Source organism: Botryllus schlosseri, chromosome 1, assembly GCF_051294905.1.
Source record: "Botryllus schlosseri isolate E-star chromosome 1, Bs_hap1, whole genome shotgun sequence".
NCBI lineage: Eukaryota > Metazoa > Chordata > Ascidiacea > Stolidobranchia > Styelidae > Botryllus > Botryllus schlosseri.
This window is the reverse complement of record NC_137236.1, coordinates 17011457-17027577: the sequence shown is the minus strand read 5'-3', so window position 1 is coordinate 17027577 and position 16121 is coordinate 17011457. Positions and strand designations below refer to the sequence as shown.

The 16121-nt window shown below is 40.1% G+C and overlaps 1 protein-coding gene across 5 annotated transcripts in view; it reads left to right on the top strand.

Moving 5' to 3' along the window:
* The first annotated feature begins 15194 nt into the window (after positions 1 to 15194).
* LOC145433675 (uncharacterized) overlaps positions 15195 to 16121 on the top strand; it is a 46893-nt gene continuing 45966 nt past the window's right edge. For 3 of the 5 annotated variants that reach the window (XR_013913172.1, XR_013913171.1, XR_013913167.1), the window contains exons 1-2: positions 15195 to 15303; positions 15367 to 15439. Coding sequence is in view for 1 of the 5 variants with exons in the window: in XM_080310847.1 (XP_080166973.1) it covers positions 15268 to 15303; positions 15367 to 15439 (109 nt within the window). In the remaining 4 variants the exon portion in view is untranslated. The remainder of the gene's footprint in view (positions 15304 to 15366; positions 15440 to 16121) is intronic. The other 2 variants (XR_013913164.1, XM_080310847.1) reach the window with 1 other exon arrangement.

Genomic DNA, 16121 nt, shown 5'->3' with positions numbered 1-16121 from the left:
GTAGAAAGATATACTCTGATATGATTTGCATCACTTTACTGATGGAGATGGTTATATTAGAACAGTGGCTCACAAACCTTTTTGCCTTGTGGCATACTAAAAGGCTATGCTTATTTTACCAAATATTATTGCGACTGAAACCCGCATTCCGTCTGTATTTCCAAGATGTCTTCCCGTGCACAGATTTTGATTTAAGTCAAAACACAGAAGCTATGTTCACACAGTCATGAATGCATGAATGCATGGATGCAAATGGTAACATAATTCTGAATAACTCTGCTTGCTCCTGTACTTATCATGATACAAGATCTGAAATGAGACATTTACAACTACTCTATTTTTATGGAAGCACTGTTTTAACGAAACAGGCGTGTCATAGGCCTATATTAATGAGCTGTTGTTCTGCAGGAAGATTCCTTGATTCATTGCTTCTTAGCTTCCAATCTTAAATTGTGAACAACACATCATGAGAAGTAATATTGCGATGCAAGTTGAAGTCCATACTGTGCGCTCACTGCTCATACATTGTATTGTTTATGAGCTGAAACGGATGAAAGACTATCTTCGATACATAGCCATCTAATTATTACGTCTAAATCCCCCTATTCATCGGTAATGCCATGGTTGATTCCATCGTAATGGCCACATGTATTTATTTGTCAGCTATCAGTTATAGTCACATATGGTTGCCTGCCTGCATCCATTGTTTCTAATATTTATGTAGTTATTTTCCGAAATTGCATAAAGGATCCGCGACACCCTCGGGAATCTACCGCGGTACACAATTTGGAAACCACTGAATTAGAATCTAACGCAAATTAAACAATGGTACAACAATGCGATTTAGCACCAATCACATTTTTCTGCATCATGGGATGGCCTGAAATGATATATTCACGCGAAATGTCACCTCCTACTAAGATAGGAGTCATTCATCGGTAGACCTTATCCGTGTATTGTTTGTATAATTTGATTATCCCATCTATCTATTTGAACAGCAAACAGAGACTCATTAAATCTACACGGGAGTCCGAATGCTTATCTAGCAAGTAAAATTTCGTCATGTTGAAATCAAGCCCACACTTATGTTATTGGTAACGTGCTATCAGTTGTTGAACTAGCATATTCTGGCATATTTCAGCGAACAGCATACAATTCCTAATCTCGCGAATAGTGAGTTTCACTTGATGACATTGCTGATTTATGCCGCGTTTCCTTACCTTCCTTGGGGGAAGAACTGGAAGCAACGATTGCATGCCGACGGGGTTACATTGTGCATGATGCGGTACTTGCTACTTGTTGCTGACGCGGAATTCTATCGAAGAGATGTAATAGTACGTCATCTGCCAGAGGGAAGCCGCCTAATAGCAGGCACGTCTGGAGAGCGCATGATGGGCCTGGTGCAGAAATATGATAAAAACAATGGAATTAAACAACAGTGTCATAATAAATCATTCTACTTTACGATTATCTAAATTGTTACACATTTAGAAGCGAAGACAATTGTCGATTGACAGCTGTACCTAACGATATATACTATGAATAATTACTATTTACACACACTCTTCGTGGATTGGATCACAGCGCAATGTGATGTCTGATTTTTCGGACTATATTTTTCTAGTTAAATCAAGGTAAGCCGAACGATGTTTGATCGAAGAATTCGTTAGGCTGTAGGATCAAACTAACTAGGAACTGCTTCCAGTGCAGAGTTGCATATATAACAAACGGTGTTTTAAAACACTTTGTTTAAAACATGTTTTAAACAAAGGCCTTTTAAAAAAATAGTTATTTTAAGTTGTAAAATTACGCCGTAATATTGTAAATACTTTCCAAAAAACATGTTGTATGATCATACAGACAACTACGACCCGATTTAGCCAACGTATGTCGATAGGGGATCGTTGGAACCCCAAAATAGTCGGTTCAACAGTTATAGTACAGACATATATTTCGTGAAAAGAGTTATATTTACCCTATATTTTCAATTGTCAATTTCAATTCCATTATGGCGTCACAATTTAATATTCAAGATGTCACGGCTTAAAATACAAAACAAAAAAACATGTTTTAAATTAGGGCCTTGTTTTAAACTTGTTTGTTTTTAATTGATTTTTGTTTTAAATGCAACCCTATTCCAGTGCGACGCAGTGTTTAGTGACGTTGCTTCTGAAGAGATATCGAACTACATGTGCCCAAGCTCAAAGGTGTAATAGACGGGCATGTCTGGAGCGCATGTAGGAGCCTAGCCTTATCAGATGTTGCTTTTAAAGAATTTTATAGTCAGATACCATTGTCCGTTTTGTAAATATTTGGTGTTCCACCTTTTATTATTCTGTTTGAAACATAGAGATAACTCTCTGGACGTCACTTAATAGTTTAAGTTAATGGACTTTAATAGATTGCCAGCAAACTAGGGCGGAAATCAATTGAGATTGACCTGTCGTTCATATAATCACGATTTTACAGTGTGGAATTCGAATGCGATTTTCATGCTGTGATAGCAATTCGTAATGTATCTGAACCAATTCTGCCGCGACTGCGATTTCCAATTTGGTCCAATTTTTGATATAAAGATATGTAGGGTATTTTAGACGAGATTTCAAGAATACCATAAAATGTTACAGCTCACCCATAATTCACGAGCTATAATACGAAGCTAATTTTGCAATATCTCCTTGCTATCTAGCGACCTCAGGCAGCCGTCAAACTCTGACGCAAGGTCTTGACTATCACAGTAAGGTAGTCTAAGATAGCCGTACATAAATGCATAAGTAATCCCGGAGTAAGGAGATTGGGACTTGGTTCCATTATGGCGAAATTAAGCTCCCAAAGATGATCCACGATACCAGACGACTGGCTTCAGACAATATTCTAACTTCATCTCGATGAATGGAGTATAATACATGATGAGTAGAGGGGCTTACTTTTCAAGCAGGCTAAATATATTTAATTGTCACGATACGCCGTAAAATTCAATTCAGTGATGCGACAGTTGCGTATGAGTTGTGCGTTACCCGTATGACTTACTGGAATCAACAATTTGGAGGCATATTATTTCGGAACCGACGTAAATTTGACGATAGGCAGGGAGACCACGTTCTATGATTTCCTGATTCATTGCCGCACATTGAATGGTTGACCTGTTGTGGTTAAAGTATTCAAGTAGGCCTATTCAACGTTGCTGTATAAAGTAGAAGTAGCCTGGATGTAAAGCAATCAATATCGATTCTATAACAAGTAGAAGTATTAATTTATCTGATTTGTCGATGAGATTTGATCGATTCGTTCACATATACTTGAAGTAGTTGATCAGAAGTGTTTACTTTCTATATTGCAGGTTACACCTTCACGACTAAAACAAATTGACGGATAACATGAATATGTGAAGTTTTGAAAATATATTTAGTTAGCGTAACAAAGCAGCTCTCGTCGGTCATGACGATTTCGCTCATAAAGGCGACGCAAGCATAGCTCTAAACTGCTTGCTTCTTTACAAAATACAATATGTGTAAAGTTAGCAGCTTCATCTGTGTTAAATATCGGGTAGAAGCGGAAGAAGACTAATTGCAGAACCACTTGAGTACATTTAGACATATTCAAAATGTAAAACAATGAGGCAAAGTATGACGTAAGAGTCAAAATCTCAGACCATGGAATTTGCAATCTAACAATGGCAATGGGTTGCGGGTTCGAGTCCGACCGAGGACGACTTCAGAATTCCTGTACCTAAGGGTTGGAGGTTTATTTACCCTCCTCGCCACCTCACCCGGGTAAGCGGTGTCTTACAAAAAGCTTAGAAGGGGGCCGTGCTATAAGTCGTCAGTTACGGAATAAAAATGAAGAATATCAGCCTGGTTTAAATGACCATAGTAGTCGACAAACACCATGAATACCACAAAAAATGGCAACAACAACTTTGAATTATGCAGAACTGTAGTAGGTTAGTAGCTACGCAAAATGTAAGTAAAACGACAAAACACACAAACCAAAACGAACTAGTGGCCTGGTCAACTGAATATTTGTGGATTCTAGCACTTTCAAATGAAACGAAAATCAGCCTCGCATAGAGACAGTTAGCATGTCATCATCATAATTCCGTGCACATGAGAAGTTCTCATTACCTATTGCTGAATTACCAATCGACGAAGAGTATGCCGGAAAATCGTGGTAGGAGTCTGTTTTTTCAGTCTGCTTACACTGGTGTGCGAATTCTGTGCGGTCATTCGCACCTGTTTCAGATCGTATTATTTTCGGTATGTGCTGCTTAATACGCTCAACCAATCCTTGGGATGTAAGTCCTGCAAACCAATCTACTTCAGTGATACATGTTACTCGCATTATATGCACGAAGTACATCTTTCAGAGAGTTTAGCAAAAGTGGTTTGGTTACATACTCACAATGCGTGCTAACGTTACAATAACATCAATGAACTGTAGATTCCATCGTTCTATTTGCAAAGTGGATAGATAGGCTACGTTGCCGAGCCAATGTAAATATGACGGGTATTTTTCGGGTCAAAATTTGTAGCTATGCCGGATAGCTAGATTACCCTTTGTGATGGAGTATTTCAAGGCATCATATATGATCAATAGTAGGGATTGTGTGAACGTGAAGTTCACATTCCTGTTCGGTGTGTGAACCTCATAAATTTAGAGGTTCGCGTTCGCCATGATCTCGGTAGGTTCTATACTATACAAACATTTTCACAGATCACGATTTTCACATCATCATAACATCGTTGGCTGAAAACCGTTGCGTTTCAACCTCGGACCACTTTCCGCATGGCCCTGGCAGCACGAATAGACACCATTGCAACACTAAACGAGCATGCACCTTCGAACTTCAAAAATTGTTTGCTTCGGCCTCACGGCTGAGGCAACACTAAACATGAGCTACACAAAGTCACGCCATCTGCTCCACCACGTCGCAACGAATCTATCTTATTTCGACTAGGCGTCGGTCAGTGCGTATTCAATGGCCATCTGTACCACGTTGGCTGCTCGGATTCACCATTGTGCGAACTTTGCAGCGAATGAGAAGCGGTGACTTCTCACAACTACCAGACATAAGACCAGAGGTCTCAAACTCAAATGTGCTCGCGGGCCAATTTTCCAATTTTGACGACGCCGCGGGCCGCAGCATCAACAGGGGTATTTCATTTCTTTCGAAGTAGGCCGTATTTGACGGGATGAAATTGTCCTATTGAAAGTGAGCCAATCCAACAGACTAATATTCAACACTCATCATAAAAATGTGATTTACTCTTGTATCAATTTAGGCCTGGCATGAAAAAAATTATCACATTTATAGCTATTTGAATAGAAATGTTGTAGTATTTGATATGTTGTTGTATTTGATATATATTAATTATAAGACGCCACGTAAGCGGACAAATATATAATGTTATCCTAAAAGCTATCACGTTATAATTTTGCAATAATTTGCGTTAATATTTTGAATTTAACAGATTGATAATAGAGATTAATCTGCTATCACAGCATTTGGGGTTTAGCAGTGCAGCCCAATCCAGGATTCGGGTATACTCCTGATAAGTGGGTTATTAAGCTCATGGTCAAAAACCTTCGAATATTGGAGCAGAAAAATAACAATATAAATATATTATTGAATGTGTAGGCCTAATAGTTATATAAATTTCGGAATGCCGAACAACATCGTTACATCATTGGAGCGTACCACTACGGTATACTCGGTACCTTTAAGTGCCATTATCAACATTCAACATGGTTTAGCGACCCAAGAGGTAACTAACAGATTGCCAATGGTTGCCATAACTACTTGCTCAGTTAGCGAATGTTAAGCTGCGACCTTCTGATCTATTACTATTCCCATGACACGCGAATAGTTTGTTGCGTCCATGGTTCTAACCACCTCAGGGCTTTCCGAGTCCACTCTGCTCATTTTCATTTGGCCATCGAGTCAGCCCGAGTAATTCTAATAAAGGTCGCGTCCAAGTCTAACTCACAAATTTCAGTCACAAATCGTCTATGCATAGTGCTGTAAACGACTATCGTCGAAGGGTGAGGGTTTATCATCATGAATTGGAAATATGGCGAAATAGGGAATCTCTACTGCATGGTCGCGGATAGTGAAGTTTGATGAATCGTTTTAGGCTATCGGAGCAATTTAAGAGAGAATTTTCACTTTACAACTTGAAAAGACATATGTGGCACTTATATGTTGTAAAATTTATGAAAATCTGAAATGTCGTCGCGGGCCGCACTAAATGCTCTGACGGGCCGCATGCGGCCCGCGGGCCGCGTGTTTGAGACCTCTGCATAAGACGAAAGTTGCAACGTGTCGCCCAGAGAAAGAACATTCCCTTCCAATTATATAACATCTTATTCGACGCCAACATTACCGCTGATGTATTGGAATTTGTACCGGACTTAAAGCGTCAGATATAACTATATACAGTATACACAGTTCTATGATGTAAAATGTATTGGATCGTATAGGCTTCATCATATCATGCGTCGTGGGACAAAATCTTTTTCTGCGAAAAGCTCCACTGAACGATCTTATAAAACAATAATAATATCGCTACGAAAATGGTGCGTGTGTTGTGTAACGTGTGTAGGAACGGTGGTGATGCAATGACTGGTGATCACCCTGGCCTTGACGTGTCATAATTTTTGATATGACCTCTATGTTTGACGACGATAACCTTTTCTGAATGACTGCAGCAATCCAGGCAAGTGGGTCTTCTCAGGCGTGCCCCAGATCAATTGCACAAGCAAAAGCAAATATGTATTGTCTAACTAAAGTCAATCAAGAAGTGTCATGCTGTATCGCTGTTAGAATTGCGTGATTACAGTTGATAAATACACCTGGCATGCATAACTACGGAGTATGTGTTCATTGTTCACCGATTGGTAACATGTCTAACCATCATCATTTGGTCATTACCCAAGTCTAATCTGGCCACATACGCTGAATTAAACCAGTCGGGGATACATAGTCCGTAAAGTAACTGCCGTTAGTCGGTCTGCGTACAGAGTAGATGGGATTTTGTTGCATGAGTCATACACTCATACACGATGAGAGTCGGATTGTGGAAATGACCAGTGTCATTTTGTGCCAAATTTCGGTTGGCAAAAGTCCCGAATATATGATGTAATGAGTGGTAGAGAGAGAGAGAGAGAGAGAGAGAGAGAGAGAGAGAGAGAGAGAGAGATAGAGAGAGAGAGATCGTAACGCGGATTGAAAACAACATCTTATAAGTATGCTATCTAGGGATGGTGTGAGCCTCTGAAAGGTTCATGTTCGTGTGAACGCGAACCTTTTTGAAAGGTTCTGTGTGAACACGAACGTGAACCTCGTGACGTCACGTGACGTCATATTGCTAATTCCAACCCTATCTTCCAATGAAGTGATAGCCTAAACCAGTGGTTCCCAACCTTTTTCGACTCATCGCCCCCTTTTGAAGCTCCACACCGATTATCGCCCCCCAAATATTGGGAACCGAAAAACAGCACTTCGTCAGCCCCCACTCCAAAAAAACGTTGGTCTTTGGCCCCATAGGGTGATAAACCAAACCCCAGACCCCCCCTCAGCCAGTGGGCTTTTTGTCGCTGCATATCAGATATACCCTATTTCATGTACTGTTTGGTGAGTCACCGTATTTCGACTAAACGCGCGAAGCGCGACAAATTCATATAATTTATGTTTGAATCGGAGAATATGGTCGATGTGGTATGTTGGAAAAGGTAGGACCCCTAAATAATAATTAAACATCTTTGGGCGGAATCATTGTTATATTGATTTCTTTACATGATGTTATTTCCGTATTTCGTGACCTCCTATATCTGCTGTGTCAGAAGATATGGAAATCATCAAAACGTACCAAACGAAAAGACGCACATGATTTCATATTGGTATTTCTTTACTGGCAAATAATTTTTTCCTTGCGGGGTGGCATTTGTCCTGTAGGCTTAAGGTCGCCATGACAGGAACATTCGCCGCCAGCCATCGAGGCGCCTATGGACAATTAAACGTATATGTATATTGTATATAGATCGAAGTTTTCAGTCAGCACAAGGGCATTTCTTTTCGGCAAAGGTCTTCTCGCTGCTGATCGTTCTGGCACACTTCTCGGAGGCGCATGTCGCGCGGAGGCGCATGTCGGAGGCGCAGTAATGGCCGACGTCGCAGTCTCCCATTTCCATAACTCATGCGTATTTTTGTTGGGTGACGGGGATACTTGAAAATATTAAATTGCGCGCAGCGCGAAAAATTTTTTAAAAAGTGGCATGAATTTCTAAAAAATTACTCTATCATTCATGTTAATTCATGAAATAATTTTGGGCTTCCTTCTATTTCGCCCCCCCCCAATTGGGGAGTTTGTGGTGCGGTAGTTACGGTCCCGACTCCAATATAGCCGTTTTAACGCACCATCACCCCCCTATCGCCCCCTTCGCTGTTTTCGCCCCCCTATCGCCCCCTTCGTCCGTTTTCGCCCCCTTCGTTATTTTCGCCCCCCTAGACCGCCAAATCACCCCCTGGGGGGCGATATCACCCACGTTGGGAACCACTGGCCTAAACTAATGTAGACGAGACCTAGCGACGACTCGAGCCACATAATGCCACAATGCCGAAGTACATATTGGCGTTTTAAACGTCGCTAAATGTATCAACGGATTGAATACTCCCATAAAATCAATATCTTTCGTCGCTATGCCAACAATTTCGACGAGGACTTACCAGGGAATATAAGCTTACGCCTTAACGGTCTAGGCCAGATCGGACAATGTATTCGGCGTCAGAGTATTGCTACATTGATATTGAGCATAGGGTAAAACGGGTTTATACTTGCTACCGATATTAACCCATCAACAAGTTATACAGCAGTAGCCAACACCTCAATCGCACGGATTTGGTTTTAATGATGCAGTAAAGATATGTAGTCAAGATTGACCCCGTACGCATGCTAGATTTTTTGCATCAGAAAATGATATCAATTTGAATAAGCATCATTCGCTGACTACGTATTTCGCTCGTGACGTTGTGTGATTGCGGGTCAAACTTGCAGCACAGCTGTCATTAAATATCGACAAACGGAAGGCTGGATATTTCGTGCAGACGTTTGTAACAAAGCAAGTAATACTTTTGAGATTGTCAAGGTGCATGCTCGTTTAGTGTTGATTTTTAATGCTGCCAGCGCCATGCATAGAGTGGCCCGCAGTTGAGATGCAATAAATCCTAACCAAAGATGTTATAATGAAGTGAAAATGGTAATATATGAAAAAGGTTCACAGTGCAGAACCTACCAAGGTTCTGTTGTGACCGCGAACCTCTAAATTTCCGAGGTTCACACACAGAACGCGAACGTGAACCTCACGTTCACACCATCCCTACTATCATGTAGTTAATTTGAAAGAATAAAAGTTTTCGTGATAGAACGAACCTAAACAATACCAATTCTGTCTTCAACTGATATGTCTTAACATCATATATATATGATGACAATGAAATAATAAAAATCATACTAACAATTGATCTCTTGTTTGGATGATCACATATTACCTAACCTATTTTTGCATCTGAGATATGCCGCTTTAGATTGGAGGTAAACGATCGTGCTCATGCAACACCTATTTATATCCACGTGGGCAAACAAGAAATGCAATATCATTCTTCCAACCTAGAGCAGTTAATCAGGCCGAGTATATCGCTGCAATAATACGCCTATACTTCTGCAAAGTAAATAGCAAAGGTTGTATTAGTTCTACTTGATTATGACCGCTTAAATCCGGTACAATTTTCATTCGTCATTGATTCGTGATCCATGTCAAGGTTTTAAGGCTGTAGTGTAGAATGTAGATAGTAGGCCGAATGTAGGCCTTTTCATCAAAAGAGTTTGCAGGTTTATTGACCGTTTTTTTTTCATTTGAAAGGTAATTTGGTCTTTGAGCATTGATCAGCCCCAAAACGACCTTACGACTTGGGTCCTTTTTTAGCGGTAAATCATTTGCACTGAGGCTCAGTGTGATTTTTCCGACATCAAGATATTCGTATAGATACGTTCGTTGATAGTCCTACAAATATGAATATACGAATTTGACTTAATAAGTCGTATGGAAATTCAGATCCGATTCCCACATTTATCAATGTCACAATCATGGTTATATCTGAGCTGCACCGTGCGCAATTGCGCATAGCTGACATCATAAGTCATTCTGTACTATTTCTCAAACTGAGTAAGTGAGCGACAGACCGGTGAGAAAGCTGTTCCAGTCAGTTATGCGATTCACATACGTAAAGTTACGCAGCTAATCAACGTTGTTAGGCCTATTTACATTGTGCAGCCGTCTCGGCTCGCCGAAACGCTATAAATGAGATCAGGATGACATGGTCCGGGCATATGTGTGTCTCTCAATTCGCTCAAGTGATACAGCAGTTAGGAATTGAGCTCACGGGCTGAGCTATGACTGTTGCAACAACCAGCAATATACTTTCTCGCAGTTCCAGAATGACTGAGCTCACTTTGTCTATGCATTTTGGAGGGCAAGCAAGAAGGGGGTCAAAGGTTCTTCGTAAATAAATATAAATACATTCGGCGGCAGCTTTATTCAGCGTGAAATTTTTATTCGCGCTATGCGCGTTTTAGTGTCGCTAAATTTGTTGATGTTAATATCGGTTATTGGGTATATAACTCAGCCGGCTCTGAACAATAGAGTAGAACAATAACAAATAATACGACGAACAGAAATGACTCTCATTATGTCGTAGTTACGAGAGAATATTGAGATTGAAACCGCTGAGCTACTTTCAGTAGGGATGTACGACCTGCAGGTTCTGGACTATCAAGCATCACCATTGCGGCGCTGTCCATTTCGTTCATCAAAGATTTCGGTTAACTAAAAGATCTGCGGCAATTAAATCGGGATCGTCCCATGTTGGCTGAAACCTTCTTCGATATTGATATGTCAAGATCCCGGAATGACCGAGGACGGATAGTCTAATCGTTGCAGTCCAACCCCGAGGTAGAATTGCGGCCTGCTGAGGTAAATAATGCGTTCTGTCAAGAATTGAGAATTTGGAATCACGTGCGTCTCAAGAAGTAGTTTTTATGTTGGTTTGGTCACGTAAGCGTGAGCAATACTAATATGATTTCGGTAGCGCAATCTTTTAAAATTGAACATTTTTAAGATGTACTGTACAAATGTACATTGTACAATTACATGCCGTGAATTTTCGAAGTCATCTCATCGCCTCCATCAGCCCTACAAGTAATTCCGATCACCAGGGCTAGTTTTTGTTGCAGTCAAGTCCGTTGAAAGTTGCATTTATTTTTTACAAAAGTTGCACTAATATGTTGCATTTATCACCAAGTTCTTGGAAATTATTAGGGTATGAGATACTCGAATCGAACCGTATACAAGGCACTGTAGCAAAAATCAGTGTTGGCGACTTCAACAAAATCAATAGCCGAAAAAATTGACCAAGTGAAAGTGTAATTTCGGCGGTCTATCCTGGATGTAGGGGAGATGTGGTACCGATGGATCACTGGGACCGAAAATACTTTGAAAATTCTCTATGATAATTCCATGATTACACTCCGTGAACTTGTCTACAATTGCATGCTGGCAACATCTTTCCTCACATACAAATAAATTCAACGGCGCGAAATACGGGGTTTTTCACAGATGTTTTTTGTTTTGGCGGGTGTAAACTAAATTTAGATCGACATATACATTTTTCTTTGTAACCTTCAACACGAACAAACCAGCAATGATTTTTATTGTGAAGTCTAGGGCTTGTATCAGGCTATATAATGGAACCTATTATTTTTTTCAGTACTTTCCTTGAGTGGATTTTTTTTTCGATTCATGTACAAAATTAGTAGGGTGGGGGCCGATGATACAATAGCCAAATCAAGCAAAATAATCAAGCATACTAATCATGAAACAAATGAAACATGACTACGTACAGAAAATCTATATGTAATAATTGCATATGATGTTTTATCGCTATAACGAGGTATTTGGAAGTCACACTGTCGATTTTCGGACAATATGTCTGTACCCTCAAATTTATAAGTCCGAGCCTAAATCGAAACGTGTTTTTATGACAACATTTGAGTCAATATTTATTCTATTTTTTGACGGTTGCGACCGAAAATTCTTTATTGGCTTGCTGTAGCTTAGATTATAATACTTAGCAGGAAAAGTTGTCACATCTGAGTTTTTTCGGGTATATGTGTCATAGGTCCCCGGGTCGTGTGCCATTGGACCCACCGGGTGGGGACCGATGACACGTTCGAGCAACAAATTTTAAACGTCCATAAATATTTTTTGAAAAGACGGATATTCATGTATATGTGCGCGATAGGTAGAGCTTGTATCAAAGTGCTGAGCCAGCAAAAGATCTGCTGTTTTCGGCTGAACATTTTTGGGCCAGCGATCATTTTCCAATTTTTGATCCATCGGTACCACATCTCCCCTATGTCAAATCAGAAAGGACGCCAAATTTATACGACAGTGAATAAACAAGCGATCTATTCAAATATAGTACAGGGCTGGCCAACCTTTTCAGCCAAAGGGCCACATTCGATTGACGAACAGTTGCGCGGGCCACTAGCCGCGCGAAGCGCGAAAATTTTTTGAGGTTCACAGGTCAATAATATTGTCAAGTGACTATATTGCAGGCCTGCTGTATATCGCTGGGCTCAGTTTGCAAGGAATGGGCTATTGACGTCTGGACATTTCGATATCGAAAGTTTCGACCAACATCCGTCAATCATTTTGTGCCTAGGTTTCATAGTCGACGGTCTTTCTGCGAGTGCAAACGCAAAGTCGCATATGTTGAACGACATCCCGGAAACGCGAATATAGTGAAATTCAATCTGATATATATTAGGCGTTCTTTCATTTTCACAAAGGGGCAACAATATTAAAAGCAAGAAATCGAGTGACAACAGGTTGCGCGAAGCGTGTAGAAAATTTTTACTTTTGATAAATCTATCACAAATTATTCTGCTTTATTGTAGTGTACGGAGATCTGCGAATATGTCACTGGTTCGTGGATCTGCCAATGCGTCGGAACTGATATTTTAGTCATCACATCTAAGTGTTGCGGCCAGACTAATCAAATTTTTGGTTGGCCTCACAAGTTCACAATCTGTGCAATCCATTTTTGATAACATTATAAATTTCGGAAATTATCTCGCGGGCCACTCAAAACCTTCTCGCGGGTCACATGTGGCCCGCGGGCCACGGGTTGGCCGGCCCTGATATAGTATGAAATATTTCCAACAAAAAGTTAGTTGGACTATAAATCAAAAATCTTGCAAGAGGTCATATGAAAATTCGAAAAAAGTTGCAAAAAGTCTCGTGAAAAATCAAAAAGATGCAAAAATTTGCAATATAAGATTCCTCAAATACAGCTAAACACCATACTACATAACTTCTAAGTATTTAGGAAGCTTCCGGAAGCTGTGAAAAAAGTTGCAAAAACTTTCCCTATTGATCACGTATGCCGAGAGGCGATAAAACGTAATAGCAAAAAAATAAGTAGCCTACAATCACCAATATTGAAAAGTTCACCCGTTGATGTATATACTTTTTGTTAATTTTTCGTAAATCGTATTATGCCAGAATTGATTCGCTGCTGTCATAGTGGGTGTGTTTGTGTATGGTATTTGGTATGACAACGATGAAATGATCCGTGGACCATTCGTTCTCAAGGTTTTGACCTCGTGGACCATCAAAAAATGTCGCGGACCGGTAAAATTTCAAAACTCAAAATTAACCCATAATGAATGCAACTAAAATGTAACATTATAAATGTCATTTAATGCTGCTGATGCTACGCAAGGACCACTAATTGGATTGTGATTTCGCGGTATCCTTTGAAAGGAATGAGATCAGATGACCCGTCTTGGAATTAGCTACTTCTAGTGTTAATCGAGTATAAATTTACGGCGTTACTTCTATACCTCCACATGAGTAACAACGTTGACTACATAACCGCATCTTGGTATTTTCAAATAACCTGTAATCCTATTACGGATATTAACTGACACAATAATTATCGTAAAAGCACGGTGGATTGTCTTCATTTGACAACGCTACAATATATAAGACAAACTTGTATTAATTTACTCAAGTATAACGCGGTACGCTGTTAATGATCTTGTGGAATGTGGAGTGTTTGTTCGGCGTTTGTGCCTATATATACATTTCCATTTCTAATTCAAACAGATAGTCAAATTCAACAGACTCAGATTTACGATTGTAGCCGCTAAATGCCTCCGTTTGAAATAAAAAACATTGAAATTAGCATTTTTGGGGTTGGTTTTGCTGAGTTGTAGACAGTGCGGACACCTGCGCTGACTTTTGAGCTTCCTTAATCCGGTACAGAACTTGAAAAGCCTGAGGCGTTGCCGTCTAGTACAGGGATCTTCAACCGGATGTTTCCTACACCCTGGCAGTGACGTGCGGTGAGGTTCATGGCTGGTGAGGCACGGACCCCCCACTCACACCCAAACATGCACGCACGTAAAGTAACCTACCTGATATAGCGATCCAAAATGTGAATACCAACAGCAGTGGGTATAGAGAGCATTTTCTTTGCACACTGATAGCCGTTGCAATTCCACATTATACAATACATATAGGATTGGTCGCTACGGTGCTAAATGGGCAAGTTTGGACGGATAATAATGCTTGTTGTAAGGCAACAACAGTCGAATATAAAACGTTCTTAAATCATATTCAGATTGGAATATTTATCATTAATTTTCTTTTTCTTCATATGCGAGTTGCAGTACTTTGTTTTCTTCAAATAGATGTGGGCCGGAGTGGGTGAGTCATGAATCGCAATTTGAAATATGAAAATAGACATTGAATGATTTTCTGAAGTATGCAATCAATTTGACTAATTGAAATAGGGTTCATTGTCATGGTTCTCGAAAAACTGCCATAGTATGGAAGAGTATAATGTGGAAAATTTCACTTGAAAATTTCCATACCATACCATACCACTCCTTGATTATTAGGGAGCTCGGCTCAATTACAAATGATCCAACTCTGGTTGTAAGTAACCCTATCTACTCTGAATACTCCGGGTATATTTCAATTCGGAGAAATAGATTTGCTGTGAATCTTAAAAAAGTCTCCTCGTAACGATTATTCTTATTGTTCAGATTTTCATAGTTTCGACTTCAAATTGATACTGAAATTATTGATGTAGAAACGGCAGTTTTGCCAGGAGATAAGCAGGTCAATACTTGACCCGGCAAAATGTCTCATGTCAAGCAAAGCACTGAAACATCCAAGGTATTTCTATAGGCAGGTGTAGCTTTGAATCGAAACACAATGTTTGAAGCTCTCTTCGTACAGCCGTCGACCCCAGGAGAAAAGAAGCTACCACCAGCTTTAGCACCGAAGCCGAAAATATATAGACGACCGTCTAGTAAGTCCGGTTTGACTATTCCAAACAGTGTCACGAATATTTCAAAAAAATGTTTGTTTTACAATAATTCGCCTACGTAGTAATTTCCAGCATCCACGATTAATTTGTAGACAGAGGTGGGATGTTTTCAACTTTAATGTCGACTTTATGCTGACGGCTCCTCCGTAACGATTATGGTGCACCCCATTCAACCCCAAACAATGTATGAAATAAAGGTATGTGTGGTCCATCTCGATACCTCATACAATATCCATTGCAAGCTCCTATATCGGCTTTTCATGGTGCCGTGTGGTAGCCTAACTAACTTCTGACAGAGGAGAAAAATTGAGTTTGTCCTTCACGTTTGTATGCAAGGTATTGTATCCGTCGGTACTCATGTCACACTGACGGTATTCACAATCCACTAATACACACTAGCCGCTAATATGGCATTTGCTGGAAGATATTTGACAGGGTTAATTCAGCAGTATCGGACCTTGAAGGGTTGGCATGTACAGTGCAAATATTGATACGAATGGTTCGCGGATATTTGTAAAATCATCTCTGGACTTTAGCAACATACTCCGAATCCTGCATATCCAAGTCGTGTTGGAAATAAATGTTATTTTCGGACGTACTAGTACTACTAACCTTCGGTAACGCAAATAATTGTTCGGTAATTTATTGAAGGAATGCGCCGAGA